The sequence below is a fragment of the Dermochelys coriacea genome, chromosome 7 (assembly GCF_009764565.3).
Source record: "Dermochelys coriacea isolate rDerCor1 chromosome 7, rDerCor1.pri.v4, whole genome shotgun sequence".
NCBI lineage: Eukaryota > Metazoa > Chordata > Testudines > Dermochelyidae > Dermochelys > Dermochelys coriacea.
Genome location: NC_050074.1, coordinates 123913893 through 123941795, shown reverse-complemented (window position 1 = coordinate 123941795; position 27903 = coordinate 123913893). Strand labels below are relative to the sequence as shown.

Below are 27903 nucleotides of genomic sequence, written 5' to 3'. Positions count from 1 at the left end.
CGGTGGGGCTGAGTGGGAGGGGGCGGTGCAGCCTCAGCCGGGTGGCTCTGCCCGGTGAGGTGGCTGGCAGGCTGCAGAGAAACACGGAGACAGGTGAGGGGGGGACGGGGCGGGGCAGGCTAGGGCGGGCAGCCCCCCCGTCAGACTCCCCCCATCAGCCCTATACCTGGGCCCCAGCGGCTGCTGCCCCCTCTGGCGCACGGGGAGCAGGGAGGGACCCAGCCGGGGCTCACCTGCAGACACCTGGGTGGGGAGCGTGGGGTCCAAGCCCAGGGATCGCGGGGGCTGGGTCTGTCCAAGGTGCAGAGCCCCCGATCCACGGGGGGCACAGTGGGGCGCCGGGTGGAGGAAAGTTGCGCACCTGGAGGGTGCGGGGGGAGCGTCCTGCCCCGGCCCGCGGGTGTTTCCCTGGCTCCGTCCCTTCCCCCACGCCCGGTGCCTCCTGGGCAGGGACCCCGTCACTTATTCCTCTGGCCAGGGGCCACCCCCCTGCGCTGAGCCGGCTTCCAGCTGCCCCGGCTCCCCTGCCTCCCAGGAGCCCCGGGCACGGAAAGTGTGCCGGGTTGTCTGTAAACCAGGAGACAGCCGGAGCCCGATCTGCCCCCGGCGCAGGGGCGAACCTAGAGTAGCTCCAGGAAAACCAACGGGATTGTTGCTGGACTGTGATCTCCCTGATCCCGGTGTAAACCCAGAGGGATTCCCTTTAAATCAGCCAGGTTGGGGCCAGAAGCTGATCTCACGCCATCAAGTGTAAATCCGGATTAACTCCGGGGTGATGCATGGGGCTAGGGCCAGATTCTGATCTCCGCTGTGCCGGTGTAAATCTGGAGTAACTCCCCTGATGTAAACAGAGGTGTTTCCAATGTGCACCGAGGGCCAAATCCGGCCTATCGCCCCTTCTGGTCTAACTGTCCCTTGATTACCGGGCTGCCAGTGTTGTTCCAGGTGGAGAAGAGCCAAGCACATGGGCTCGGGCTCGCCCCTAGATAGGGGCTTGATACAGGAATTAGCGGGTGAATGCTGGTGTCTGGTGTTACACAGAGCAGGCCGGGCGGCCGATCGACATGGGCCCACATGGCCTAAAAGTCTGGGACTCTCTGGCTGCAGAGCAGGGTGAGCTTGGCAGAGCTGTTCCTCCTGAAGGGGCCAGGCCTACTTGCCCCTGGGTCTGAATGCCCTCCGGGGAGCTAACTGACTGACCCATGAGGGGCCAGCGCTGATTCCCATTCCCTCCTGCGCTGGTGGAAATCCAGAGTGACCCCACTGGAGGCCAGTGTAAGTGACCGGATCAGAGAGCTCCTCTCCGGATTTGGCCTGGGAGCTTTTCCCGTGAGTGGGGGGTGTCAGGCGCTGGCGGGCTGTTCCGAACGACCCTGGTCGTTCACTGGTGGGGCCCTGGCACCTGGTGGTGGGGAGAACTGTGGGGCTGACACGGGTCCGTTTGGATTTGATGCCGTAGGCACAGGAACGGCGCCGTTGCGTGAGGCCCCTGGACGGAGCTGAGACCTGGCAGAAAACGCGGCCCCGGCCCCTTTTCACGCCCACCCGGAGGAACATGCCACTGGGCTGCATCAGGCGCCCACTTCCATTGGCGGGAGGAAACCCGAGCAGCCAAAATGTAACGATCCGCCCCAGCCACCCACGGAATCAGGCTTCCCCAGGGCAGGGTGCGGGGTCCCTCCCTGCTCCCCCACTGAAGACGTCCCCTGGACGCCAGGGTCCCTCCGTGACTAGCGGCCGTCCCGCCCCGCCATGGCACACGGATCTGACTCAGTGCTGAGGGACACAGCCTGCGCCACCCACTCCCACAGCTCGGGCAGTGACGCCAGCGCGGCCACCCGCTACCTGCTCAGGAAGCCGAACCGGCTGGTGAACGGACACCCGCGGGGCATCCGCACCTCGTCGCCCATGGGACGGGTCATTCTCATCAACTCACCCATCGAAGGTATGGTAGCCGGGGCCTCTCTCCGCTTCCATTGCGGGGGGGAAGAGGGGAGTCTTTTGGGGTCACCCTTCACCACACAGATACCAACACCTAGCCCCCTTCTCAAGCCGTGAGTCGGGCAGGGCAGTGCCCCAAGGAACAGCTTTGGCCCTGCCGAAAGCAGGAGAGAGCCCCTGAAGTTGGTGCTTGTGTCTCCCCATCCAGTCGACGTAGGCCCCCTTTTTATTGGACGTGGTCCCCCGAGTCTCCCCCCACCCCCATAGCATCCTCTGCACCTCAGCTCAGCTACATACAGCTCACGGAAGCTGCTTGGAGCCAGGTGTTCTCGCCTTGGGGGATGTGGGGCCTGTCCGCCCTGGCCTACTCCTATTGCTAAATGATGGGGGGGCCATGGCTAGATCCTGGCTGGATGCGAGGGAGGTCGGGGGTGAGGGAGAGGTACCAGTGTGGAAAAGGTTGAGATCCACTGCAGTGAACTTGTCTTCGTTCCTTGCACGTGCTCCATTGGTCTGAGCAGGAGCAAAAATCGTAGCACTAAATTCATCTCCAGGGTAACTCCATTAGCTGCAGCCTGGCCTGGAGGCCAGTCCCAGCCTCTGGGCCGTGGGGATTGGGTGCAGTTTTGTTTTTCGTTAATTATCAATGGGCAGAAATTCTGCAGCGTAGGGAACTCCCCATGCTACGCACGTCACCCCGAGCGCTCGCTCTGCTCCTGCCGCTCTACACGCTTGGGGCCAGGTAGTTACGCCAGGGATGAATGTGGCCCTTTGAGTTCAAATCCAAGCAGGGTAGGAAGTGGGTTAGAGCCGGAGACGGGGAGCCAGGACACCTGGGTTCTTTACCTAACAAGGAAGGATGGTTTTGTGGCCAAAGCACTGGCCTGAGTGCCAGGACACCTGGGTTCTATCACTGGGCGAGCCATTCTCCCGCCACCCGCCCGTGCCTCAGTTTCCCAGTTGTGAAATGGGAGTGATAATCCCACCTGGGCGTGGGAGGAGCAGGGTGCGGTGCAGTTAGTCGATCTTTGGAAAGCACTTTGTGATCCCTGGCTGTTAATGCTTCTAAAGGGCTTGGTGAGGACTTGGCTCCATGGGCGGATGGGAAGAGGGCAGTAGCCCTGTAAATACTGTGGGAGCCCTCCAGCGGCGCTCCCGAGACCACCGGAAAGCAGCTGTGTGCCCGGAACACGGCCTGGCCCGTTCATGTGCCCCAGCGAGGCCTGGCCCGGCTCTTGCATAAGCGAGTGGCGGTGCGGGGCCTGGCAGCTGTGGAAACTGCCCTGTTCTCTCCCGCGTGTTCTGGCCTTGTCCCCACAGCTGCTGGCGACGAGAGCGACGTGATCAACACCGTCACGGTGGAGAGGAGCGCGGACGGGAGGCTGGGGTTCAGCGTGCGCGGCGGTTCGGAGCACGGGCTGGGCATCTTCGTCAGCAAAGTGGAGGAGGGCAGCAGCGCCGGTAAGCGGAGCTCGTCGCGGGGCGCCGTGCCAGGGCCTCTGCCCGCCATCATGGGGAGACCACAAGTCCCAGCATGCAATGCTCCACCTTGATCCAGGCAGCCTTTGGCTTGGCTAAAGATGGAGCCTGGCCCGGGTTGTTCTGCAACTTCCCTGGGGACTGACAACGCTGCCAAGAGGCAGCGCCCCATCTTGATCCAAGCGCAGGGCTGCCCAGGGAGGTGCCAAACGAAGCATGCTGGGATCTGTAGTCTCCAAAGGGCTGCTCCAATGTCTGGGTGGAGAGCAGGGGGCCGTGCGGGGAGCGCTGACTCCATCTGAGTCCCGGTCTGTGGGCTCTCCTTGCACGGCAGGGGACGGTGGCGGGGTGGGGAAGGAGCCGGGGAAGGGCCATGCGCACATGCAGGTCTCGGCAGGGCCTCGGGGCACAGGAGACTGTTTCAGCTGGCCCACCGGTTTGTTTACTGGAGGGCTTTCCTGCCTGGCTGCTCGCAAGGCCACCCTGCTGCCCCTAGCCCGAGCCCTGGCTTAACCTGCAGCTGTCCTGCCTAGCGCCAAAGGCCCCCCAGCAGACTGTGAGACTGGCCCATGGTGGAGCCAGTTTTCGCCATGATGCCACAGGAGCTGCCATGGGGAACCCCCGCACCGATCGGGTGCTTGCCCCACTCCCTGCCTCCAGGCTAAGAGCCGCCAACCCCGGGCTGCAGCAGGAGGGAGGCAAAGGGCTCCCCAGCCTCCCAGAGGAGTTGAGGGGGGAGCAGCCAACAGCCTTCTCCCAGGAAGGGGCAGAAAGAACCCAGCAGCTCAGGGTGCCCCCACCCCCTGCCCCTTCCTTGCAGCACCTGGCCTGGCAGGGGGAGACGCAGAACCCCCCGTCGGTGCCCCCCAGCGGCCAGGGTATGCGAGTGAAGAACTTCCACAGCAGCTGGAGGAGCAGATGTGGGGCTGGGGGGGGGGGAGCCGTCCAAAGGGATTAGCTGTCGGGGTGTAGGGGATAGAATCGTATTCCTCAGCCTAAATCGGCAACACGTATTGGGGTCGGGAGGAATGCAAACCACCGGCTCAGCAAACATTAGTTAGTCCGTTGCATGATTTGGGGACCCATCTGATGGGTCACTGGGGTCTGACACCTGCTTTTTGGGGTCAGCAACCCCGTGCCAGCTCCACGTCATAAAATGGATGTTGGGAAAACTGGAGAGGAGCCGCCGAGAAAATCCCGGTACTAAAAGGCTCCTCCAATGACTGGCAGAACTGGGACCAATGATTTAGTTGGGGTTGGCCCTGCTTGGAGCAGGGGTTTGGATTAGATGACCTCCCGAGGTCCCTTCCTACCCTGAGATTCTAGGATTCTAGGATTCAATGGCTGGAGGTTCAAACCAGGCAAATTCAAATTGAAATCAGGCCGGTGTTTTCCACAGAGAGGGTGACTTACCCCGGGAGCAAGCCACCAAGGGACGCAGTGGGTTCTGCAGCACTTGATGTCTTCGGATCCAGTGGAAAATGCTTTAGTCCAATGGTCCCCAAACTTTTCACTTTGTGCCCCCCCTTACCCCTGTCTGCACCCCCGCACCTCCCAAGCCAGGACCGGGGCCAAGGTGTGGGAATGGGGGATGCGGACAGGGGTAAGGGGGCCGAGGCTGGGGCCACAGCTGGGGGCAAACCAAGAGCAGAGCTGCATGCCATGCCCCCCCCCGAATGTTCCTCCTTGCCCCACAGTTTGGGGATCTCTGCTTTAGTCAAACGCAAGTGATTGGCCTCAATCCAGATGGAGCTGGGGGAGGTTCTGTGGTCTGTGCAACACAGGAGATCGCATGGTCCCCTCTGGCCTTGACGCTCTGAACCCTGTGTCGGGTTCGTTTCACTGGGGTGGGAAGTGAAGGGGGCCTAGCTATCTCTGTGGGGCATGGGAAGCCCTTTGTCTCGCCTCCTCTGTTAACCTTTACAGGAGGGGAGTGATTTATTTGGCTGTCCCCTGTAGGGTGACCAGATGTCCTGATTTTATAGGGACAGTCCCGATTTTGGGGTCTTTTTCTTATATAGGCTCCTATTACCCCCCAACCCCGTCCCGATTTTTCACACTTGCTGTCTGGTCACCCTAGTCCCCTGTAGCTCTGCAAGCACCAGAGCAATCCAATGCGGGCAGAGGCTGTCCGAATAACATGCTGTCATCAGAAATAAGAACACCCAGGCTCGGTTCCAGTTCCTGGCGGCGTCAGGTTTGGTGCTCGTTAATCGTTGTTGGAGTTAGCTTGAGGAAAGGTGCTGAAAATCTTAGCTGCCCCTTTAGGCAGGGTCAAAACATGACACCCCAGTAGCCTGGAGGAGCTCGTGTCTGGTCTCAGCAACGGATCAGGGCCAGGCCAGCTACTTAGGGCCAGAGCCTTTTCCTGTGACCCTGGAGGAAGCCTGGCCCAATGGCCAGAGCGCCAGTCTGAGTAGATAGAAGCTGCGGGTTCTGTTTCCTGGTGTCTGCCACAGACTTCCTGCGTGACCTTGGGCAAGTCACTTAGCCTCTGTCTGGACAGTGACAATGGGGGTACTTTCCACCTCGCAGGCCTGTAGGGAGGCTGAACGCATTAGAGGTTGTGATACTGCAGAGAGGGGGGCCGGGTAAGTACCTGAGACCTGTGGCCGTGGTCATTGCTGGTCGAAATTTGGTGAGGGAAGCAGGAGCATGCATGACATCAAGGAAACTGCTCTCCCCCACGCTACATGGCCATGACCTTCCAATCCCAGGGCTGGAAGGCGAGTCCCCACCTGATCGTTCCAGGTCGAAGTGTTTGCGACAACACTCCAGGTGAGATCTGGCTGCTGCTGAGCTGAGAACTTGCCATCCCGGGGAAAGTCTGGCTGGACCAGGCAGCTGCCCTCCAGCTTTTCGCTCCCCCGTCCCAGCCGCCTCTTCTCAGCCTGATCTCAGGGGTCCCCGTTTAACATTGCAGATCTGGCCGGCCTGTGCATCGGGGACAAAATCACGGAGGTGAACAGCGTGAGCTTGGAGAGCATCACCATGGGGAGTGCCGTCAAGGTCTTGACTGGGAACAACCGGCTGCGGATGATGGTGAGGCGCATGGGAAAGGTGCCAGGGATTAAATTCTCCCGAGAAAAGACCACGTGGTAAGCAGAGGCACGCTCACTGCCTATACCTTGCCGCGATCCTCGGCCCGTCCCAGTGTCTGATGCGGGTGGGTCAAAGCTGCACTCCTCTGAGCAGAGAGGGAGCTCTCGGGTTCACAAGAAGCCAGGAGAGCACATTGGAGTGAACTCGGGACCCGGTGCCCCGCAGGGTTAGCGCACTCAGCGGTCCCCTCCAGAGGGCAGGTTCGAATCCTGCACTGGGCCCTCAGGGAACTGGGTGTCCCAGGGTCACATGCTGGGCCCTTGTTTGTCCGCCTCACACAGATCAGCATGCTGGGCGGCCTGGGGGCGAGGGCGGGGAATGGAATAGCGGGGGGAAGGGTTGAGGAACACCGGCAGGGATCTAGGTTAGCAGGGAGCCAGGGGCGATCGTGACAGGGCTCTGAGCCGGGATTGAGGGGCAGCGGCAGAGATGTGCAGGGAGAGCCCAGACTGGGTTAGCACAGCTTCATGGTGGGCTGGAACTGAGGTGGGCATTCAGGAGCCGTGGCGGGGCTGGGTGAGACGCGAGGGCTAAATGTTTGAGAGACTGGTTTGTCCATTATCGGGGTTTTCCAGATCTCACCCCCAACAGTTCTAGGGTCGAATCAGCCAGTAGAGCCTGGCTTCCTTAGCTTGTCCTGTAAAGGTGCCTGTTTCGTGATCTAGAGGTTGTGGGTTCGATCCCCAGGGGTCTTGTGAGAAGAGGAACGCTGGATTCTTGCCAGATTCCTCTGCTGTGCCCATCACCATGGTCTCTGACTCTGCCCTGTTAGCTGTTGGGGAGCAAGGCAGGCTTCAGGAGCTGTGCAAGGGCAGAATCTTAGTGGGTTTGGAGACGGGGGTTGGATTCGCTCCTGAAAGTTTGGATTCTGATCCTAAACTTCCCTGATCTAGCAGAGTCCCCGGGCCTGGAAACTCATGGGCAGGCTCCCTTGGGAGAGTTCAAACCTCCAGGACAGCCTCTCTCGTGGGGTCCCATCTACCAGCCAGAAGGGGGATGGGGTCCCACCATGGAAATGAAAAATTCCTCCACCTTTTCCAAACCTCCAAATATTTGCAGTTCAGGTTCCGGGCAGGTGAGATTTCCCTCTATACGTAGCATCAAAGCTAGAGAGAGGTCGAAACTGGACTCACAGATTCATGCCCCCTGCAGATCCCAGGGGGAGTCTGATTTGAACCACCAGCTCCCAGCCTGGGTCTGGGGGAAGATTTTTCAAAGCCGGCAGCCAGTCCCCACTGGCATTCGTTTAGAATCGGGCACTTTTGACCATCCCAGCTTTGGGCCTGTATCCAAACAACCATTTTCCAGTTTGGTTGCAGCCAGAACCTCAGCAGGGGCCCAAAGTGGCTGGAGAAAGAGCCAGTCTCATGAGATATCTGCCATTCCCACGGTGGACGTTCCAGCAGGTTGTCTGACCTCATGAGATTGCCACCATCGGAGAGCAGCTGAGTGAAACTGGGGGCTGGGCTACCCTGGAGAATGAGATCGAGCCAGCCCCATGCAAAAAATCCACACATACACACACCCCTCCTCGAGCATAAGCCAACGTACATCCCTGTGTAGACAGCGCTAGGTAAAGGGAAGAATTCTTCTATCGACCCAGCGACCGGCTCTCGGGCAGGTGGATTTGCTCCAGTGAGCGGAGAACCCCTCCCGTCTGTAGCGTCTAGACTGACGCGCCGCAGCTGGGCTGCTGTAGGGTTCTCAGTGTAGACGTACCCTGGGGCCCAAGTCGTGCCAGAGCCAGCCCCAGGATTTTGGGCCCCTGTTTGAATCCTGCCACGGTCGCTCTTGTGGCAGGGTGGATGTCGTGAACAGGCGCCTGATCGTGGAGAAGAGCGGGTCGACCCCGTCAGACAGCAGCTCCGAGGGCGGCGTGAGACGCATGGTCCACCTCTACACCACCTCCGACGACTACTGTCTGGGCTTCAACATCCGTGGGGGAAAGGAGTTCGGCCTTGGCATCTACGTCTCCAGGTACCTTGGGCCCCAGCAGCTTCGCTCGGCGCCCGGCACCCACTAGCCACACCGTGTCCTGAGCACCTGGCAGAGCGTCCTCTTGGGCCTTCCGTGTCTGAGATCCTCCAGCCTCCCATTCTGAGATCTTCTGGAGGAGAAACCCCTTACTGCTTACGGAGCCCTGGGAGTGGGGGGCAGCTGCAAATCTAATTAACTCGGTTACAAAGCGGCTTAGGGCAGGTACAGTCAGCGCATGTGTGGGGTGGGTGGCCCTTTAAGACCAAGGTTTGCTGGGAGTTGTAGTCTCCAGACTACATGACAGCAAGGAGCCCGCTGACCACTGGGACTGCTGGATCCAGGGCTCAGAATGCTCCGCCCGTCAGATCACTGGATGGTGCATATCCACACGACGTGGGTGGAGTTAAGGCTGGGGCTGGACCTAAATTTGCTGCCCCAGGACTCTGAGCTGAGCAGCTCTGCACCCATGTGACGAGCCCCATCCTGGGCGACTGCAGGAGCAAGTTCTTACATAGGAGCCTACGGGATTTTCTGGGTCCTGCTTACAGTCCGTTTCCATCCCTAGCGTGGATTGTCATGGGATTCGTTTTCACCTGTAGTGCTCCGGGGGGGGGGGTTGCCCTGCCCTGTCCCTAAGAATAAGTCAGCAGGTTCCTTGCTCAAACGTCTCCACCTTTCCAAAGCGAAGAAACGCCGTCCGAAGGGACACGTGGGATCTCCAGTGTTCCTTCTGTCCGGGCGATATGTTAAATGTTTACAGTCTCTCTGTCCCTTCCCCAGCAAAGCGCCAACCGAGGCCAGATTCCCAGCAGCGGCCTCTGAAATGCCAGGCGACGGGTCCCAAGCTGGGGGGGTTACACACCCGGCTTCTCTCTGAGCTTGGCAAAAATCACCCTTGTCCAAAGGATGGGGAGCAAAGCCCCAGGGGGTGAATGGAGACCTCCGTGGAGGTTTGGTCCCGCTATGCCAGAGACCCCCTCCAGCCAGGGGCAGCAGGCAGAGCCAGGGCCAGAGACCTCCCCCCTCCTCCATCCAAGGGCAGACACAGCCCCATCCAAGCCAGGGAGCATGAGGCAAGGAGCAGCCAGAGCCAGGCACCCAGCTAGGGCCCAACAACTCAGCAAGAGCATCCCCCAGCTGATGACAAGAAACAGCTGGACCCGCACCCAGCTGAGAAGGTTCAGATGTGGGGATCAGGGGACGTCACATAGTCTTGTCTGGAGATATTGCTTGGCTAGAAGCAGGGTTTGTCCCAGCCCTGGAGGTGGGGCAGGATCTAGCAGTCTGGGCAGCCCATCCAGTATGGGTTCAGGCCCTTGAGTTGATCGCCCCAGTCCGGTTTCACGTGTCCCTAGCAGTGGGTCGTGTGCCACTTAGGGAGATGAACTGGGCTCGGGGGGCCTCCCCATCCAGGGGGCTGAGAGCCACCAGCTGCCTGATGTGGGTCATTCCAGGGTCGACCCTGGCGGGCTGGCGGAGCAGAACGGGATCAGAGTGGGAGATCAAGTCCTTGCAGCCAACGGAGTCAAGTTTGACGCCATCAGCCATAGCAAGGCAGTGGAAGTGCTAAAGGGGCAGACGCACATCATGCTGACCATCCAGGTAGGACCTGCCACCTGGGGCACTGGGCTGGGCTGCGTTGGGCTCACACCCCAGCCATGACCGGCCCCGGGAGGGAGAGGTGGGACCGTGCCACCCTGGGAAAGGCTGGAGAAGCCCATCATGGTCTGGGCACTTGGCATGTTGCCATGAGAGGGACTCTGGTGACTCCCAGCCCGAAGGCCCTTCCCGGGGCATGGAGCAGTCACTCTCTGCTTCTCCCCTGCCCTGGCTCTGGTGGCTGCTCGGGGTTCCCCTGACGTAGGCAGCTCTGGGGAGCTCCTGGCTGGTGCCCAAGCGGGGGCGCGGGCCTCACTCTTGGGCAGATCCAGTTTCAACCCAGCTAGGCGCTGGCAGGCAGCTGCATTATTCATGGCAAGCTCCAGCACGCAGATCGGGTTCATCTCAAAGATGCTGCCCGGGGCAGCCGGTGACACGCTAACCCTCATCCTTCCCTCCACGTCTAGGAGACGGGACGCTTCCCTGCCTACAAGGAGATGGTGGCTGAGTACTGCTGGCTCAGTCAGTGTAAGAAAGCTCCCCTCGATGCCCCCCGGGACATCTCTGCCTAGGGTCGACTGGGGGCAAGGTCCGCGGGTGACCCTCTGCCGGTGGGAATCATAAAGAGACTCCAGTGCTGTGCTGTCTCACTGAGCGAGCATAGGGCAGGGAGCCCGGACACCTGGGTCCTGTTCCGGGGTCTGATCCTTCCTCGCCACATGACCTCGGGAAGTGCCTGCTGAGAGCTCAGTGACCCAGCTGTGTTTAGACGACAGCACCACCCGGTCACTCCTGGAACGGGCCTTGAGATTCACGGGCACAGGTGCAGTGTTGGTGCCTAGGGGTGCCACCAATCTTTGGCTGGCTGGCACTGTCCAGAGGTCACTATGCTGCACTCCACAGCCGCCCAGACCTGGTTGCTCCCAAGAGCATGCGCTCCTGGCTATGAGAGCTCAAGGGGAATCTTCATTACCTACCAGCAGTACAGGGCCTGTGATACATAGCTGGGTAGTTGGGGCGCACTGACATGTACACAGCTAGCATCTCTGGTGGTTCTCCTGCAGTTCCCAGTTCAGGGCTTCGGTTCCACACCCAACGGGCCATGAAGTTCCACAGGGCCCAGACAGATGCTGTGAGATCCCAGGGGCCGAGGCTGGTGGTGGCTCCTTCCCTCCCCATGGATTCTCATCCCTTCATTTCTTCCCAGTGACCAATGGCCAACTACAGCAGCTCTCACAGGCCTCAGAGACCAGCTCCTCCGTCTCCTCCTACTCCTCGGGGACCCCGCTCAGCTCCCTGGACAGGCGGCCCCAGGCCCCGCTCTCCAGCCCTGCCCCAGCCCACATGGTGGACGTCTCCATCTCCATGGAGGACCCTCCGGCATGCAGCCGCTCCCTGGAGCGAGTGGAGACAGCCATGCAGACGGACCTGCCCCCTTCCGGTGACGGGACTGCGGGGACCGAGACCTGGCACACCGTGCACCCGCCAGAGATCCTGAAGGACACGGCCATCCGGGCCAAGAGCCTCCGGGACCCGCTCCCCAGCAACAAGCACAGACCCTTCTCCAACAAGGAGCTCTCGGACTCGCCGTGGATGGCCCTGCTCCTGGCACTGAGCCGCCCACGGCAGCCCCTCAAGAGATCCCAGAGCTACCTCTCCGTGGGCGGTAGGTGCTGGCGCCGGGACTGGCCAGAGCATGAGCTGAATGGGCTCCCCCGTCTGCACATACTGGTGCCCCTCAAACCCGACTCACAGCCCCCTGTTAGCCCAGCCCTGGGCCCCCCATTCCCCAGCTCTACGGTGCCCCTCAATCCCGACTCACAGCCCCTGCTAGCCCAGTCTTGGCCCCCCCATTCCCCAGCTCTGCCAATGCCCCTCAATCCTGACCCGCAGCCCCGGCTAGCCCAGCCCTGGGCCCCCCCCATTCCCCAGCTCTGCAATGCCCCTCAATCATGACCCGCAGCCCCCTACTAGCCCAGCTCTGGGCCCCCCCATTCCCCAGCTCTGCCAATGCCCCTCAATCCAGACCCACAGCCCCCTCCTAGCCCAGTCTTGGGCTTTCCATTCCCCAGCTCTGCCAATGCCCCTCAATCCCGACTCGCAGCTGCTGCTAGCCCAGCCCTGGGCCCCCTCATTACCCAGCTCAGCCAATGCCCCATAATCCCGACTCGCAGCCCCTGCTAGCCCAGTCCTGGGCTCCCACCACACACAACTCTGCCAGGGCCCCTCACTCCTGACCCGCAGCCCCTGCTATCCCAGCTCTGTGATCCACGCCCCCATACACCCCCAGAGCTCTACTGATGCCTGACCTGCTGTCTCCCAGCCCCCAGGGAGGACCCGAAATCCCCACACGCTGGGCTCTCCTCTCCTGCCCTCCAGCCCCCTCAGCTCCTCATCCCGTGCTGGAGCCTCGACTCTGCCCAGGGGAGCAGCCAGCCCCTGTGTCTGGAGGTGCAACTCCGCCTCGCAGGGAGACTCGGGCTCAGCCAGACCCAGGGGAATCAGCCCAGCCCGGAAAGCAGGTGCCCTCTGCCTGCCTGGCGCGGAGAGCAGCACCCTCCCTGCCGTGTATCCCAGGCAGGTTCCTCTCATTTCCAGTGGCCCTGCCCCCCGGCGGGGAATTAGCTGGTCCTGACTCCCCACTTTCAGATGGTGACATCCCAGATGTCTGAACTGAGCTTCCGCTTCCCCTGCCCCCCAGTGAGGGGGGCCTCGAGCAGTCCGGCACCCTCCCCTATGTCCAGGCCCGGAGGAGAAAGTGTATCGGAGTGTTTGACGCCCCAACTCCTGCAGCCACCCAGGGTAGCGGGGAGCTGCAGGTCCAGCAGCCAACCTGCCCCCCGACTATCCCTGTCTGTAACATCCAGCCTGGCCCGGGGGGCTGGGTGAGCTGGGCGCCGTGATCCCTGGGTGGCTCACGGTGGGATGGGGGGGCACGCACCCCTTGCAAGGGGAGTGGTGCGGGATGCCCAAGCAGGGCGCTGTCCTGCCCAGGGGTGCAGAGAACTCAGCAGCAGCGTCTGACATGCAGGTGGGAGAAGGAAGCTCCAAGGTGGGGAGCACGGGTGGGAGATGGGGGCTGGGCCCAGCCAGGAGAAGACGAGGAGGGCGGGTGCTGGGAAGGCAGGGGGTTGGCCCAGTGGTGATGGCTGCGCTCTGTGGTGGTTGCCTGGCAAACCCAGGCTGGGATCGGGGCCCGGGTCCGATGCGGTGCCCGAGGGGGCCAGGGTGAGACATGCTTGGCTCCGAGCCGCTGCTTCTGCCTGGCCCCGGGTCTGATCGGTGGCTCTCTTCCCGGTGCCAGAAGAGAAGAGGCAGGAGCTGCCAGCGCCCACCGGGGACAAGGCTGGACTGCGGCGCTCCAAGACCCTCGCCAATCTCTTCTTCCGAGGCAGCCGGGCGAGGCAGAGCTGGGCACCGGGCAGCGAAGGGGCTGGGCCGCCAGGGCGCAGGAGACGGGCCAGGTCCCCGGCCAGCCCGGAGGGGGGGAAAGGTAACAGGCGCTGGGACACCTGGGGGGGTGGGCGAGGCTGTGTCACGGGGGGGGTTGGAATGGCCCCAGGGATGTGTGGGAGGGACGTGCCCATCTCTGCTCCTGGGGCAGGGGGGGTCGTGCATGGGGTTTCCCTGCTCCCCGACGGGGGTGGGTCTGGCCCCATGGCGATTCCCCCAGGGAATTTATTATTTTAAATCACATGAATTTTGATTGCTTGGTGTTGCCTTGCCCGGGGCCCAGGGAGAGTTGGCCCCTGCCCCCTCTCCCCCCGTGCCCAGGGAGAAAGGGACCTGCTCCCCCCCACACACACCCAGGGAGATGGGCCCTGCACCCAGAGCTGCCAGCCTGTGCAACCCCTCCTCTTGCAGTTGGGATTGTCGAGGCCCAGAAAGGTGAAGTGACTTGCCCAGGGTCACCGGTGGCCTGTGGCAGAGTCAGGGGTTGACCCCAGGTCTCCTGATTCCCAGTCCTTAACTGCAAACCTGCCTGGTATACCGCCTGCCCACCTCCCGAGCTGTGGGAGCCAGTCGCAGCCTCAAGGCTCCTGGCACCAGCTCACCCACTGAACCCCAGGGGAGATGGCCCAGACCCCGCAGGGCATTAACCCCTGGTTCCCCAGGGCTGCTGGCAAATCACCTGGTGTGCTGGTTTTGCCCTCTGCTTTCCGCCTGCAGCCAGCGCCCTGCAGAAACTTGTCAGCCGGAGCCCGAAGCGGGGTAACTGCGATGCACGTGTGTGCATGCGTGTGCCAGTGTGCGTGTGCATGCGTGTGATGGCACACATGTGCATGCAAGTGCTGATGTGTGTGCATACATGTGTGCAGACATGTGCTGCTGTGTGTGCCATTTGCCTCCCCACTGGCTGTCCTGGAGAGAGCTGGCTCCCTTCCTTTCCCTGGTGCCTGTGGCAGGAGGAGATTGGAGCCCCCAGGGATTTGGGGGAGGGGCTGTTAGGCACCCCTGATTTGAAGGCAGGGGGCATCTCAGCTGTACCATGGCCAGTCCGGGGTCGCCGCGCTGGGCTGCTCTTGGTAGATCCGTAGCCCGCGACACTGGGGCCATGGGGTGCAGAGTGGGGCCCTCGCCAGGACGCTGCGCTCAGCTGCTGCTCTTTGGCTCTGGCTTTAGCTGATCTTGGGCCGTTGCCATGTGGGCTGGGCTCTGGGGGCCTGGTTCGGGGCCCGGCAGACTGAGCCCAGCCCCCCTGCGGCCCCACTGGGAGTGTCCAGAGCCCCCGGATCTGCAGAGTCTCTCCATTTTCAACGCTGCCCCTGTTTGGCTCCCAGCTGATGAGCTCCAGTGAGGAGTTGGCCCCGGCCAGGCCTGTGGGGTGGGAAGGAGAATTGCGGGGGGGATGGGGGCAGAGAGGGACTGGCTGATGAATCAGGAGCAGGGGTTGATCAGGGCCATTGGGGCACGTCTTTATAAAAGCATGTGCACAGCTGTGTGCGCAAATGAGGTGCCCACAGCTGGCCAGGGATCCGACCCATGAGCTGTACCTGGGTAACCCACTCGCTGAGCATGCCACAGCCCCCTCTGGCAGCGGGCACCTGGGGGAGAACAGCCTACTACTGCTCCCAGCTAGTGGAGTCTGTCCCGACTGTGCGGTGGGAGGGGCTGGTCCCAGCCCTGCTGCTGAGCCCCTGGGTGGGGAGGGAACCTACATAGCCAGCGGGCCACGACCTGGGCTAAGATGAGGGCCACCTCTCTGGAGCTCCCTGCCCTCCCATCACCTCCCCAGTGGCCCTGCGCTCACCCTGCTTTGCTGCTCCCCAGACAAAGGCCGCCCCGTCAGTATCCTGGGCTCCCCGGGTCGTGCCGCCCGTGAGCCCAGCCCAGCCACTGAGAGCCGCCTTCTGCTTCTCCGGGACATGGCCGGGAAGCTGCTGATGGAGGACGAGGTCACGGCCGTGCTGCGCCACTGCATCCGGGTAAGGAGCGTGGGCACATGCCCGGGCTGCTGTTACCTGCACTGCAGCCAGGAGCCCAGAGGGGACACGGGATGGGTGTGACCAGTGCCCAGGGTGGCCAAAGCAGAGAGCAATGAGAGGGCAGGGGAAAGGGTAGCCAGGCTGTCCTGTTCTATGGGATCTCGGTCAGGGCACCCCGGCCCAGCCAGCTGGCTCCCTCAGCCTGTGCTTCTCCCAGCCCAGCGAGGGCTCTGGACTCCGTTCTGGGGCCTGTTTTGTTGGCTCACCACCCTGTGCCCACCCCCCCATGCCCCGCTGTGCAGTGGGAGAGCTGAGTTCTCCCAGCTCCGTCCCCGCCTCTGCGTTCACGTGTCACCCCCTCCGTGCCTCGGTTTCCCCACCTGGATCTCTCCTCGGGGATGGTGCCTGGCTTTGCTCGTGGCTGCGTGCAGGGATGAAAGTGCTAGAGAAGGACATGTCCAGGGCAGCGCTACCTCCCGCTGTGCCCTGGCAGCCTTCCTCCTAGAGCCCCCCCACAGACCCATCCCTGTAGCCAGGGAGCCTGGGCACACACCGACCCCTGGGCCTGCTAGGTGCCGGTGTCTCTAGTGAACACTAGATGCCACTCAGAGCCTGCCCCTGTGTCCTCGAGAGCTCAGCCCCCCATCCCTGCCCAATTGCTCACCCCAACCCCATTGCCCCTCCCCCCTTTCACGGAGAAGGGCTGGACCCAGACCGAATCCAGATTAACCCCTCGCAACCCCCACTCCTGGGCATATCCACTAGGCCGCCCAGGAAGGGGGCTCTTGTTCCATAGGTAGAGACCCCCCCTTTTCCACAGGGTCACCCACCAGCTGGCAGGGAGAGGGTCAAAGTGAGGCCAGACTCCGGCTCACCCCAGCCCTACCAGTGCATCGGGGAGGAGAGCAGATGTCATTAGCCCCATCAGACAGCGGGGGAAACTGAGGCATGGGGGGGTGGGGACTGGCACCAGGTCACAAGCAGAGCCCTGTGTTCCTGGCTCCCACACCCCAGTTCTAGCCCCTACATCCCACTCTCCTGCACCTCACTGGTAACAAGGGTTTAGTCCCAATTCAAATCCAGGTCATAAACCAAACCAGTTCTGCTGCTTCACTTGTGCCCCCTCCCCACACATCGGGGACCCCTGGCCACCCCAGTGCCCCCCTTTGGAGCAGGTTCCTGGCTGGGAAACCTTTTCCCAGGGGCCTCTCATAACAAAGCCCCCTAGATCTCTTGTGGCAAACCCCTGGCTCCCAGGACTCCCACTGCCAGGGCGTCACAGCCAGACCCGTGCCGCTTTCCCACTCCCGGCATGGGGCAGCTGCCAGCCTCACGCTGGGACGGGGTGTAGCTGGTCTGAGCACTGGCCAGGAGGTCTAATCCTGACCGCTGGGCAATGGGGTGATGGGGGGGGGAGAGTCCTGGCAGCCTCCCCAGCTGTGCGGGTAGAACTAGCCCATTGCACTGGAGCTGCCGTCTCCGCCCCAGACTCCTCTCCACCCACCCCCCAGCTTGCCCCACACCCTGGCCCTTGGCTCTCCCGGGCTAAGCAGGAACAGCTGCCAGTGAGCCAGCCAGCGGCGCTGGCCCCCCATGTCAGTACTGAGCCGCAGCACCAGCAGGTGCTGCCTGGAGAGTAGGGCCCTGCCCCTTGTGCTCACTGCTTGATCTGGGACCGGATCCTGTTCTCACTAATGCTGTTGTCAATCTGGATTAAGGGCAGGGAAGTGATTTAAAGTGGACGGAGTAACTCATCACTGTGAGCAGGCCCTGGCCCCACATGAAAGCCTGAGGGTCTTGGCCAAATGCCAGCAGGGGGATGATCAGGTTCTGCCTCCCCCCCCCCCCCGCCCCTGGGAGAAATCATTATTCCCTCTTCAGAGCTGTTCTGGCTTGTTGCTGGGTGCTGTGAAACCCTGCCTGCGTCCCCGTCCCCCCCCAGATGTGGCTGCATTTTGGCGCTGACTAAGCACTGCCTGGTGTTCTGGGCTCTGGCCAGTGAAGAGGCCCGTCTGACGCTGCCTGTCCTTTGCCCGCAGTATGTCCATGAAGGTGGGGTGGAGGACTTGGTGAGGCCACTCCTGGCCATCCTGGACCGGCCTGAGAAACTCCTGCTTTTGAGGGATGTCAGGTGGGTGAACGATGCTGGGACGGAGGGTTCCCTCTGTGCTGCTTTCCATGGGGCATGTCCCAAGGGGCAGAGAAACAGGCCCCTGTGCCTGGGGGTATAAGAACGGCCAGACTGGATCAGACCAAAGGTCTGTCTAGCCCAGTATCCTGTCTTCTAACAGTGGCCAATGCCAGGTGCCCCAGAGGGAATGAACAGAACAGGGAATCATCAAGTGATCCACCCCCTGTCACCCATTCCCAGCTTCAGGCAAACAGAGGCTAGGGACACCATCCCTGCCCATCCTGGCTAATAGCCATTGATGGACCTATCCTCCATGAATGTATCTAGTTCTTTTTTGAACCCTGCTGTAGTCTTGGCCTTCACAACATCCTCTGGCAAGGAGTTCCACAGGTTGACTATGTGTTGTGTGAAGAAATACTTCATTTTCTTTGTTTTAAACCTGCTGCCTATTAATTTCATTTGGTGACCCCTGGTTCTTGTATTATGAGGAGTAAATAACACTTCCTTCTTTATTTTCTCCACACCAGTCATGATTTTATAGACCTCTGTCATATCTCCACTTAGTCGTCTCTTTTCCAAGCTGAAAAGTCCCAGTCTTATTAACCTCTCCTCATATGGCAGCCGTTCCAGACCCCTACTAATTTTTGACAGGTTTCAGAGTAGCAGCCGTGTTAGTCTGTATTCGCAAAAAGAAAAGGAGTACTTGTGGCACCTTAGAGACTAACAAATTTATTTGAGCATAAGCTTTCGTGGGCTTCAGCTTATGCTCAAATAAATTTGTTAGTCTCTACGGTGCCACAAGTACTCCTTTTCTTTCTACTAATTTTTGTTGCCCTTTTCTGAACCTTTTCCAATTCCAATATATCTTTTTTGAGATGGGGAGACCACATCTGCACGCAGTATTCAAGCTGTGGGCGTCCCATGGATTTATACAGAGGCAATATGATATTTTCTGTCTTATTATCTATCCCTTTCTTAATGATTCCCAACATTCTGCTCACCTTTTTGACGGCCGCTGCACACTGAGCGGATGTTTTCAGAGAACTACCCACAAGGACCCCAAGATCTCTTTCCTGAGTGGTAACAGCTAATTTAGACCCCATCATTCTATATGCATAGTTGGGATGATGTTTTCCAAGGTGCATTACTTTCCATTTATCAACACTGAATTTCATCTGCCATTTTGTTGCCCAGTCTCCCAGGTTTGTGAGATCCTTTTGTTGCTCTTCACAGTCTGTCTGGAACTTAACTCTCTTGAGTAGTTTTGTATCATCTGCAAATTTTGCCATCTCATTGTTTACCCCTTTTCCCAGATAATTTATAAATATGCTGAATAAGACGGGTCCCAGGACAGACCCCTGGGGGACACCACTATTTACCTCTCTCCATTCTGAAAACTGACCATTTATTCCTACCCTTTGTTTCCTATCTTTTAGCCAGTTACCAATCCACAAGAGGACCTTCCCTCTTATCCCATGACAACTTACTTTGCTTAAGAGCCTTTGGTGAGGGACCTCGTCAAAGGCATTCTGAAAATCTAAGTACACTATATCCACTGGATCCCCCTGTAACGAGGCTGGTTCTGGGCGGGACCCAACTGAGAGTGCCAGTTCAGGACAAATTGCTTCAAGCAGGGCAGTTACAGCCCAGGGCTGGGGTTTCTGTGCACACCAAGGCAAACCAAACCGGCCAGACAGAGAAGACTTTGGTTTTACCCCACTGGCTAACCACAAGTCACACAAGTAATTCCCTTAGGCACTCCAGTTTCCCAGTGTCACCACCAGTGCCACTCGTTATGGGGAAAAATGGTTATGAAAATCAATACCCCAGTAAAAGAAAAAAGGTTCTCTCAATTCCAAAGGACCAAGCCCCAGACCCAAGTCAATATATAAATCAGATCTTACCCACAAGTCATGCTGTTGCCAATTCTTTAGAATCTAAAATCTAAAGGTTCATTCATAAAAGGAAAAAGCTATAGATGAGAGCTAGAATTGGTTAAATGGAATCAATGACATACAGTAATGGCAAAGTTCTTGGTTCAGGCTTGCAGCAGTGATGGAATAAACTGCAGGTTCAAATCAAATCTCTGGAGAACATCCAAGGCTGGGTTGGGTCTTTCAGTCCTTGGTTCAAAGCTTCAGGGTAGCAAAGTCCTTCCAGAGGTAAGAAGCAGGATTGAAGACAAGATTGAGGGCTGCAGCAGCTTTTTATAGTCTCTTGCAATGTGGTCTGTCTTTCTTTGTCCCAAGGACAAGCTGTCCCTCACACGGCCTGGAAAAACCTCAGAGTTCTGTCCATAGGCAGGTCCCTGCATACCTGGCTGAGTCCCAAGGTGTGTTTGCCTTCTCTCAGTGGGTCAGTTGTATAGAAGATGGTCCTTAATGGGCCATCAAGCAGGCTAGGCAGAGCTGACACCAACTTGTCTGGGGTGTCCCCCAGAAGCATAGCAAAAGTTTGAAATACAGACAGTATAGAGGCAATATTCATAACTTTTTCTATAAAAATGATACACACATATAGACAGCATAATCATAACCAGCAAACCATAACCTTGTCTTAGACACCTCATTTGACCCCCTTTATACAAGATTTGGTGCCACTACAGGACTTTTGTTGCAACAATGATCTATACAGTCCCAGCTTATGTCAATAACATCACACCCCCTTGTCCACATGCTTGTTGACCCGCTCAGAGAATTCTAGTAGATTGGTGAGGCATGATTTCCCTTTACAAAAACCGTGTTGACTCTTCTCCAACAAATTATGTTCATCTATGTGTCTGACAATTTTGTTTTTTGCTATAGTTTCAACCAGTTTGCCCAGTACTGAAGTCAGGCTTACAGGCCTGTAATTGCCAGGACCACCTCTGGAGCCTTTTTAAAATTGGTGTCACATTAGCTATCCTCCAGTCATCTGATACAGAAGCCGATTTAAGTGATAGGTTGCAACTACAGTGTTCTGCAATTTCACATTTGAGTTCCTTCAGAACTCTTGCGTGAATCCTATCTGGTCCTGGTGACTTATTACTGTTTAGTTTATCAATTTGTTCCAAAATTTTCTCTAATGACTCTTCAATCTGAGACAGTTCCTCAGATTTGTCACCTAAAAAGAACGGCTCAGGTTTGGGAATCTTCCTAACATCCTCAACCATGAAGACCGATGCAAAGAATTCATTTAGTTTCTCCGCAATGGCCTTATTGTCCTTGCGTACTCCTTTAGCATCTCGATCGTCCAGTGGCCCCACTGGTTGTTTAGCAGGCTACCTGCTTCTGATGTACTGAAAAAAAAATTTGCTATTACTTTTTGAGTCTTTGGCTAGCTGTTCTTCAAATTCTTTTTTGACCTTCCTAATTATATTTTTACACTTCCTTTGTCAGAGTTTATGCTCCTTTCTATTTTCCTCACTAAGATTTAACTTCCACTTTTTAAGAGATGCCTTTTTGCCTCTCACTGCTTCTTTTACTTTGTTGTTTAGCCACAATGGCACTTTTTTGGTTCTTTGACTATGTTTTTTTAATTTGGGGTATATATTTAAGTTCAGCCTCTATTATGGTGTTTTAAAAAAGTTTCCATGCAGCTTGCAGGGATTTCACTTTTGGCGCTGTACCTTTTAATTTCTGTTTCACTAACTTCCTCATTTTTGTGTAGTTCCCCTTTCTGAAATTCAGTACTACTGTGTTGGGTCGCTGTGGTGTTTTTCCTGCCACAGGGATATTAAATTTAATTATATTATGGTCACTATTACCAAGCGGTCCAGCTATATTCACCTCTTGGACCAGATCCTGTACTCCACTTAGGACTAAATCAAGAATTGCATCTACTGTTGTGAGTTCCAGGACTAGCTGCTCCAAGAAACAGTCATTTAAGGTGTCAAGAAATATGTCAAGAAGTATGAGGCTGGTGATGGGGCGTGCTGGGGTCACAGGCCCAGTGGTTGCCCGTGGCACCATCCGGGTCCTGTCTCAGTCGGGGCATTTATTCTGCAATCAAACAACACACATGCTGTGAGGGAGAAGGCTGTTGCGGCAGGTTGCGAGACGGGACAGAGAGGCTGCGCGGCCCAGATTCTGAACTTGGCCCTGAGCAGCCGGCAGCTCCCTTAACTCCCTGGGGTCCCTGCAGGTTCCCCCAGCCTCAGGAGCAGGATTTGGCTCATGATCCCGGCCCTTAGCGCCTCTCCCCTCTGTGCCCCGGGATGGTGAACAGCCCCCACCGCTTGCTCTGCACTCCCGGCCTCCCGGCTCCTCCTTCTCCTAGACTTTCCAGTCCCGCTCGGACTGTCTCCTCGCTCCGGCCTCACACTGCGCCTTGCCTCGCCAGTCTCCATCGTACACAGCCGGGGCTGCTGGTTTCACCAGGACTGGATTTGCCCCTGCTCAGCAGTTAGATTAACTAGCTCAGCCCTGAGCCCTGTGGCCCCGGTGGGACGTTGGCTCGAGGTCCATGCATTTCCAGGGGGCTAGAGCGCATGATGCAAGCAGCTCCCTAGCGGGCGCTCTTGCCTCTGACTAGGTACTGAGCCAATGGTGCTAGGGGCTGCTCTGGGCTGGGTCCAAGCCCCTGATCCCTCATGTCCCTCCATTCATGGCAGTTTTCACAGTGAGCGCAGAGGTGACACCCTGGGCAGATCCTGGCTGGGTAAGTACATTGGGGTCCCTAGAATCACCCCCACTATTGCAATTGAATCTGGGTTGCTTCTGCCCTCAGCTGTCACCTCATGTTGCTGTTTGCCGTTAAACAGTGGCCACGTTCCGCCCCAGAGGTGGCTGCATTTCAGTGGCGGTCACTTGGGCACTAACAGCTTGCCCCTTGCAGGAGCCTGGTCACCTCCACTGACATGGGCCGCTTCGACAGCATGGTCATGCCGCTGGAGCTGGAGGCATATGACACCCTGAAGAGCAGAGCAGGTAGGGGAAGCCCCCGCGAGGGCTGGGCCCAGCTGGCCTCCCAACTCCTCTTGTTTTGGGGACTGGCTTCGGGGATCCCAGGTTGCCAGTTTTCCATTACCCCTGGTGATGAATGAGTCTCTGCCCCTTCCTAAAGCCCCTGGGTCCTGGCACAAACCCCTCTTTACCCTGGGCACCATGAAACCATGGGCCCAGCGGGTGAGGATCCAAACCTGCCGGCTGGGTGGGAACCTTGCAAACTCACCCCCACTGCTGTGTCCCATCGCCCATCACCCCAGCAGCCAGCCTGCGATCGGCTCAGAGCAGCCGCCACTGAAGCCGGGTACAGGGCTGGATGCTCAGCACACGCACGCTACGGGCCAGGCTCCAGCCTAGCAGGGGAAGGGGGCGTCAGCGCCCTGCCAGTGAGTGCCAGTCGGGCAGGGCGCTGCTGGCAGAGCGGGGGAAATGGGGGGAGCAGTCAGCACTGGGCTGGTGGCAGAAGCCCCAAACTTTCCAGCAAGGCTCGGCCTGGAAGGGGGTGGCAGCGTGGCTCCGCGTGGGCAGCAGGGCTGGTTTGGGAGAGGCGCCGTGCCAGCAGCCAGAGCCTCGGGCACCAGGAACCAGAGCGAACCCGTCCCGTCTCTGATGCGCTTCTCTGCCCGCCTGCAGGGAAATTGTCCGCGCTCCGCCCGGCGCAGCAGGAAATGCCTCCCAAGAGACACCTCATCACACCCGTGCCTGGTCAGTACTGCCCCCCCCTGCCAGATCCCCCCCCCGCCCAGTCCCCTGCTGCTTCCCCCCCACCCGCATTGGCTGCACATGTAGGGCTGACAACGCTGAGGGCTCTGTCCACTAGAGGGCGACAGTCACTGGCCGCCAGCTGAGCCAGGTGGTTCCCGCACATCCCAGCCGGCCCCAAGCGCCCATGGGATTGTGGGTCACGTCAGGGCAGGGCTCTGGGGCTGCCAGGGGCTGGCTGGCAGGGTGGCTGGAGTCCTGGGGCCGGGATCCGACAGGCAGTCACCGCATGCTCTGATTCTCCGCTGATGGGGGGCTCAGAGCCTGTGGCGGGGGGGTGGCAGGACTGGGGGCGGGGGGACTCGGAGGTCATGGGGCAGGAAAGGGCTGAGGCCTCTCGGGGGACAAGGCAGGGCTGGGACAGGGGGGTCTCGGAGGCCGGGGACAGGGCAGGGCTAGGAGGAGGGGTCTCGGAGGCCGGGGACAGGGCAGGGCTAGGGCCGGGGTGGGTCTCAGAGCCCATTGGGAGGGGATGAGGCGGGGGGCTGCCCCGGCACGTTGCTAACAGCCCCGTCTCTTCTTTGCAGACCGCCGGGGAGGTTTCCTGCTGCAGCCGCTCCAGGCCGAGGAGGAGGGGGGGGTGCCGAGGGCAGGGCCGGAGCGGCTGAAGGGCTCCTCTAGATGGACTCGCCCGTGCAGCTACACGCCCTTGCCCGACGTGCCCGTGGACGCCTGCGTGGCCCCCCCCATTACCCCTGCAGCTCCAGCTGCCGGTGGGCCCAGCTGGCTGCTGGCGGAGCCTGCCCAGAGCCCTGGGCTCATGCCATGTCCTGACCCCTCCACAGAGGCGTTGGCACAGCCGCCAGGGCAGGGCAGCGAGGGGCCACGCACCCCCAGCTCCTCCGACGGGCAGGGCGAGGCCGAGCCAGGGGGCGACTCGCTCTATGTGGGGCTCAGCAAGCCTCAGCGGGCCCGGCCACGGCTCTGCCAGGTCTTCACGGGCATCTCGGCATCCAGCCAAGGGACCCAGGGAGAAGAGGGGCTGGCCCACAACGGCCCAGCCGAGGAGGAGTACAAGCTGATGACCGTCCATCTCTCCAAGCTCAGGCAGTCCTTGGGTGAGTGGCACCCTGCCGTGCCCCCTGGGCCCCCCACCGCTGGGTTTCCTGCAGCTGCTCCAGGCCCCCTACCGCTGGGCTCCCTGCAGCTCCTCCCTGCCCCCTATGTACTGCCTGCGGCCCCACCTCCATGCTCACAGACCCCAGCACCAGGGCCGGCCATGGCATCGAATCTAAGGGAGGTGGGAGCCCGTCACGTGGGAGTTTGAAAACCAGCCTGGCAGGGGTCACAGTTGGGCCCAGCCCGGTCCTGGCAACGGGGAGCTGAGCCCACCATAGCCCATTCTGTGTTTGTGTAGGGCCTACCACAACAGCAGCCTGATCTGCTTGGGGGGATGGGCGCTCTCTTAAATACAGATACCAGCCGCCCTCCCCCCCACCCCAGAGTCTCCATCCTGTTTCAGGTGCCAAAGGAAGGGGGACCCAGCCCTGTCTGCTAGCACAGACGCGGCTGGGTGGGTGCAGTGGGGCGCAGGCACAAGCCAGGGATGGTGCTGGAAGTGGGTGTGAGTACCAGAGCCTGCCACAATGCCAGGCTGGGCTCACTAGCCCTGGGGAGTTGGGAATCCCCTTCCGCCCCCCCGTCCCCCGAGCCTGCACATCCCAGCTAGAGGGCCGGGGGTAGCTAAAGCGGGCCACACCTTGGGGGCTGCCCACAGGTGCCAGATCCGTGGCGCCAGCTTGGTGGGGCGAGAGGGGGGGGTCTGGGCCGAGTGGGCAGGCTGAGACTGGTCCACCCCTGCCTTCCAGGGATCAGCATCTCGGGCGGGATCGAGTCCAAGGTGCAGCCGATGGTGAAGATCGAGAAGATCTTTCCTGGAGGGGCGGCGTTCCTGAGCAGGGCCCTGAAGGTACGGGGAGTGGTAGGGGGAGGGCGGGGGCTCCCTGCTGCGGCTGGGGCTAACCCCCGGGGCGGTTAGCTGGTCTCTCTGTGGCACAGACCCGTTATGTGATCAGACACTGGGCAGAGACGGGGTCCTGGGGGTGTCCGGGGAGGGACACATACCTGCGGCGCTGGCCCGGACTGAGTCGGACACAGAGCTGAATGACAGAGACCCAGCTGCTCTCCTGCGCTAGGCTCAGACACCAGCACTTTTCACAGGGGCACGGACCTTTCCCATGCTCCACCCGTGCCCCCCAAACCCCTCCTCGCGAGATGGCAAAGCACACGGTGGGTGGCACAGCTCTGCATAATGGGAGCATCGCTCTCCTTTGTGTGCTTTGCTCAGGGACGAGAAATGCAAAACGGCCTTTTGCCATCAGTAGGGTTCAGAGTTAGCAGTCAGTTGGCATGAGCAGGGGCAGTTCGGGCCGCCCAGAGCCATTGGTTCAGGCTGGCTACAGACACAGGCGGGCGCCCTGGCATCAATTACCCTTCGGGTCACAGTTGGAAGGATTCTTTGTAAGCGCAAGACAGCAAGATGTGTTTGAAATGATGTGTCCACCCTGGAGGCTTCCAGAGCCATGGAAGCAGCTGGCAGGATGGGCCCCTGCAGCTCCAGATGTAAAAGCATTAACAGCCATTCTCCCTACTGCCCAGGGTCATTGCCCCCCCCGCCACTATCAGTGGGGAAACTGAGGCATGGCACGATTAAGTGACACGCAGGCTGTGGTAACCCCTTAGAACCCAGCTGTCCCACGTTCCAGCCCAGTGCTCTGCCCACTAGCTAGCCCCTTCCCTGCCACCAGCCTCCTTGATGCATCCTGGAGCCCAGATGGGGGGAGGGAGGAGCTTCCTGTGGGGCCAGCTTGGCAGGGAAGTAGCCAGGGTCTAGCTCCACTGGTCCTGCAGGGCTAGCCCAGCTCCAAGGGGAAGTAGCCAGGAGCTAGTGAGCGCAATTGGCCCAGGAGGTCCAGCAAAGAGAGGAGTTGGGTGGGCATTTGGGCATGGGCAGCTGACTAGGGGGCTAGGGGCCCCCCAGAGCCAGCTGCCCCTGCCTGCATGCAATTTGGGAAGCCACACACTTGCCCTGCCCTTGGCTGTTCCAGCTGGGGGCGAGGGGGGGGCAGCAGGGTCAGGTCCTGGCCAGCAGGATGCCATATGCCACAGCCTGTCGCTTGGTGCAACTGCACCCAGCCTCCCACCCATGGCAAAGTTGGGCTGTGGCCAGGGGGGGAGAAGGGGGAGGACAGCCACTGCGGCCCCCCCCATTGTGGCACTGACAAAGAGCCCTTGTTGGGGCCCTGCCCACCCAGCAGCTGCCCCCCCCGCCCTGCCCTACAGCAGCTGCCTTGGTACCAGGCCCACGGCTGCCCCCACGGAAGACAAAGTTGTGGGCAATGCTGAAGGAGGCCATGCCCTCCAGCCCCTCCAGTTTCTCAGACAGGTCCCAGGGCGTTTTGTGGGGGGCAGCGCTGGATAACATCATCCAGGTTAATGGAGGGGCAGCAGGCAGGAGCTAGGACTCCTGGTTTCCAGTCTGCGTGCTGGAGGAGGGGCAGAGGGGGGGGCTACTGGTTAGAGGAAGAGAGGGCTTGGAGTCTAACCCCTGGCCCCCCACTCCCCTCCCCAAGAGCCCAGGCATCCTGACGTTCAGTGACCCCACCCCACCCCCACTGCAGTGGCACCAAGCTCCCAGCCTGGTCCCCAGGGCCCCACCCAGCACCCCAGGTAACAGAGGGAGGAGCTGGGGCTCCAGCCCAGAGCCAGGCGCAGCAGGGGCTGTCCCTACCCTCGGTGCCCACTGTAGGCTCCCAACCCTGTCTCTCTGGCATTGCTAGGCTGGGGACGAGCTGGTGGCTGTGGATGGGGCGAGCCTGCAGAACGTCACCCACCAGCGGGCGGTGGACCTCATCCGCCAGGCCTACAGGACCAACCGGCAGGCACCCATGGAGCTGGTGGTGAAGGTGCCCAAGGCGTGACACAGCCTAGCCAGGGACGGTGCCAGGCTGGCAGCGACGGGCTGAGCGGACAGCCAGACAGACGTCTTCCAGGCCCACGGGAGGACAAGCAGATCCTCAAGGGGTTAAAGGCAGAGCCCGCGGCTATGGGCATCCAGTCCCACGAGCCCGACTGCAGCCTGGCAGGGGTGGGAGAAGAGGCCCCCCCCCGCTCAGGTGGCCTCAGCCAGGCCTGGCCCCAGGGAGGGGGGCTCTGGCAGCAGGGCCTGGCGCATCCCTGACATACAGACACGCCCCCTGGTCTTGGGTGCATGGGCGGGAGGGTGCAGCAGAGGGCTACCATGCCATGGGGCTGCAACCCTGGCCTGCCCCCGCTGAGCCACACTGCCCCCCTGTGTCGACTCCTGCAGGTGACGGGTCATCATGTTTTACTGGCCATCTCCACCTGCCCCTGCTGGGCTAGTGAGGAGGCAGGGCCGGCCCCTAGGGGGCTGGGGTGGCTGCTCAGCTCACACAGGAGTGGTCATGGGGCTGAGACTGTCCTTGCTCCAGCAGCCCAGGGGGGAGGTTGGGGGGCAGCGCCCGAGGCCTCCCCCCACATGCTGCAGCCCAGCTGGCGCCTTGCAGGCGCATTGAGTGGCCCAGATGCTGCCTGCAGCCCA

General features: G+C 60.1%; 1 protein-coding gene across 1 annotated transcript; it reads left to right on the top strand.

The window, feature by feature from the left end:
- Positions 1-59: 59 nt before the first annotated feature.
- PDZD7 (PDZ domain containing 7) lies at positions 60-27760 on the top strand. The gene is made up of 16 exons (XM_038410905.2): positions 60-93; positions 1460-1945; positions 3262-3402; positions 6344-6518; positions 8323-8499; positions 9954-10101; positions 10566-10626; positions 11306-11764; positions 13403-13591; positions 15370-15524; positions 17564-17655; positions 22471-22562; positions 23214-23285; positions 23870-24400; positions 25151-25251; positions 27122-27760. The coding sequence occupies exons 2-16, from the start codon at positions 1753-1755 to the stop codon at positions 27260-27262; spliced, it is 2727 nt and encodes a 908-aa protein (XP_038266833.1). The 5' UTR covers positions 60-93; positions 1460-1752; the 3' UTR covers positions 27263-27760.
- Positions 27761-27903: the final 143 nt, after the last annotated feature.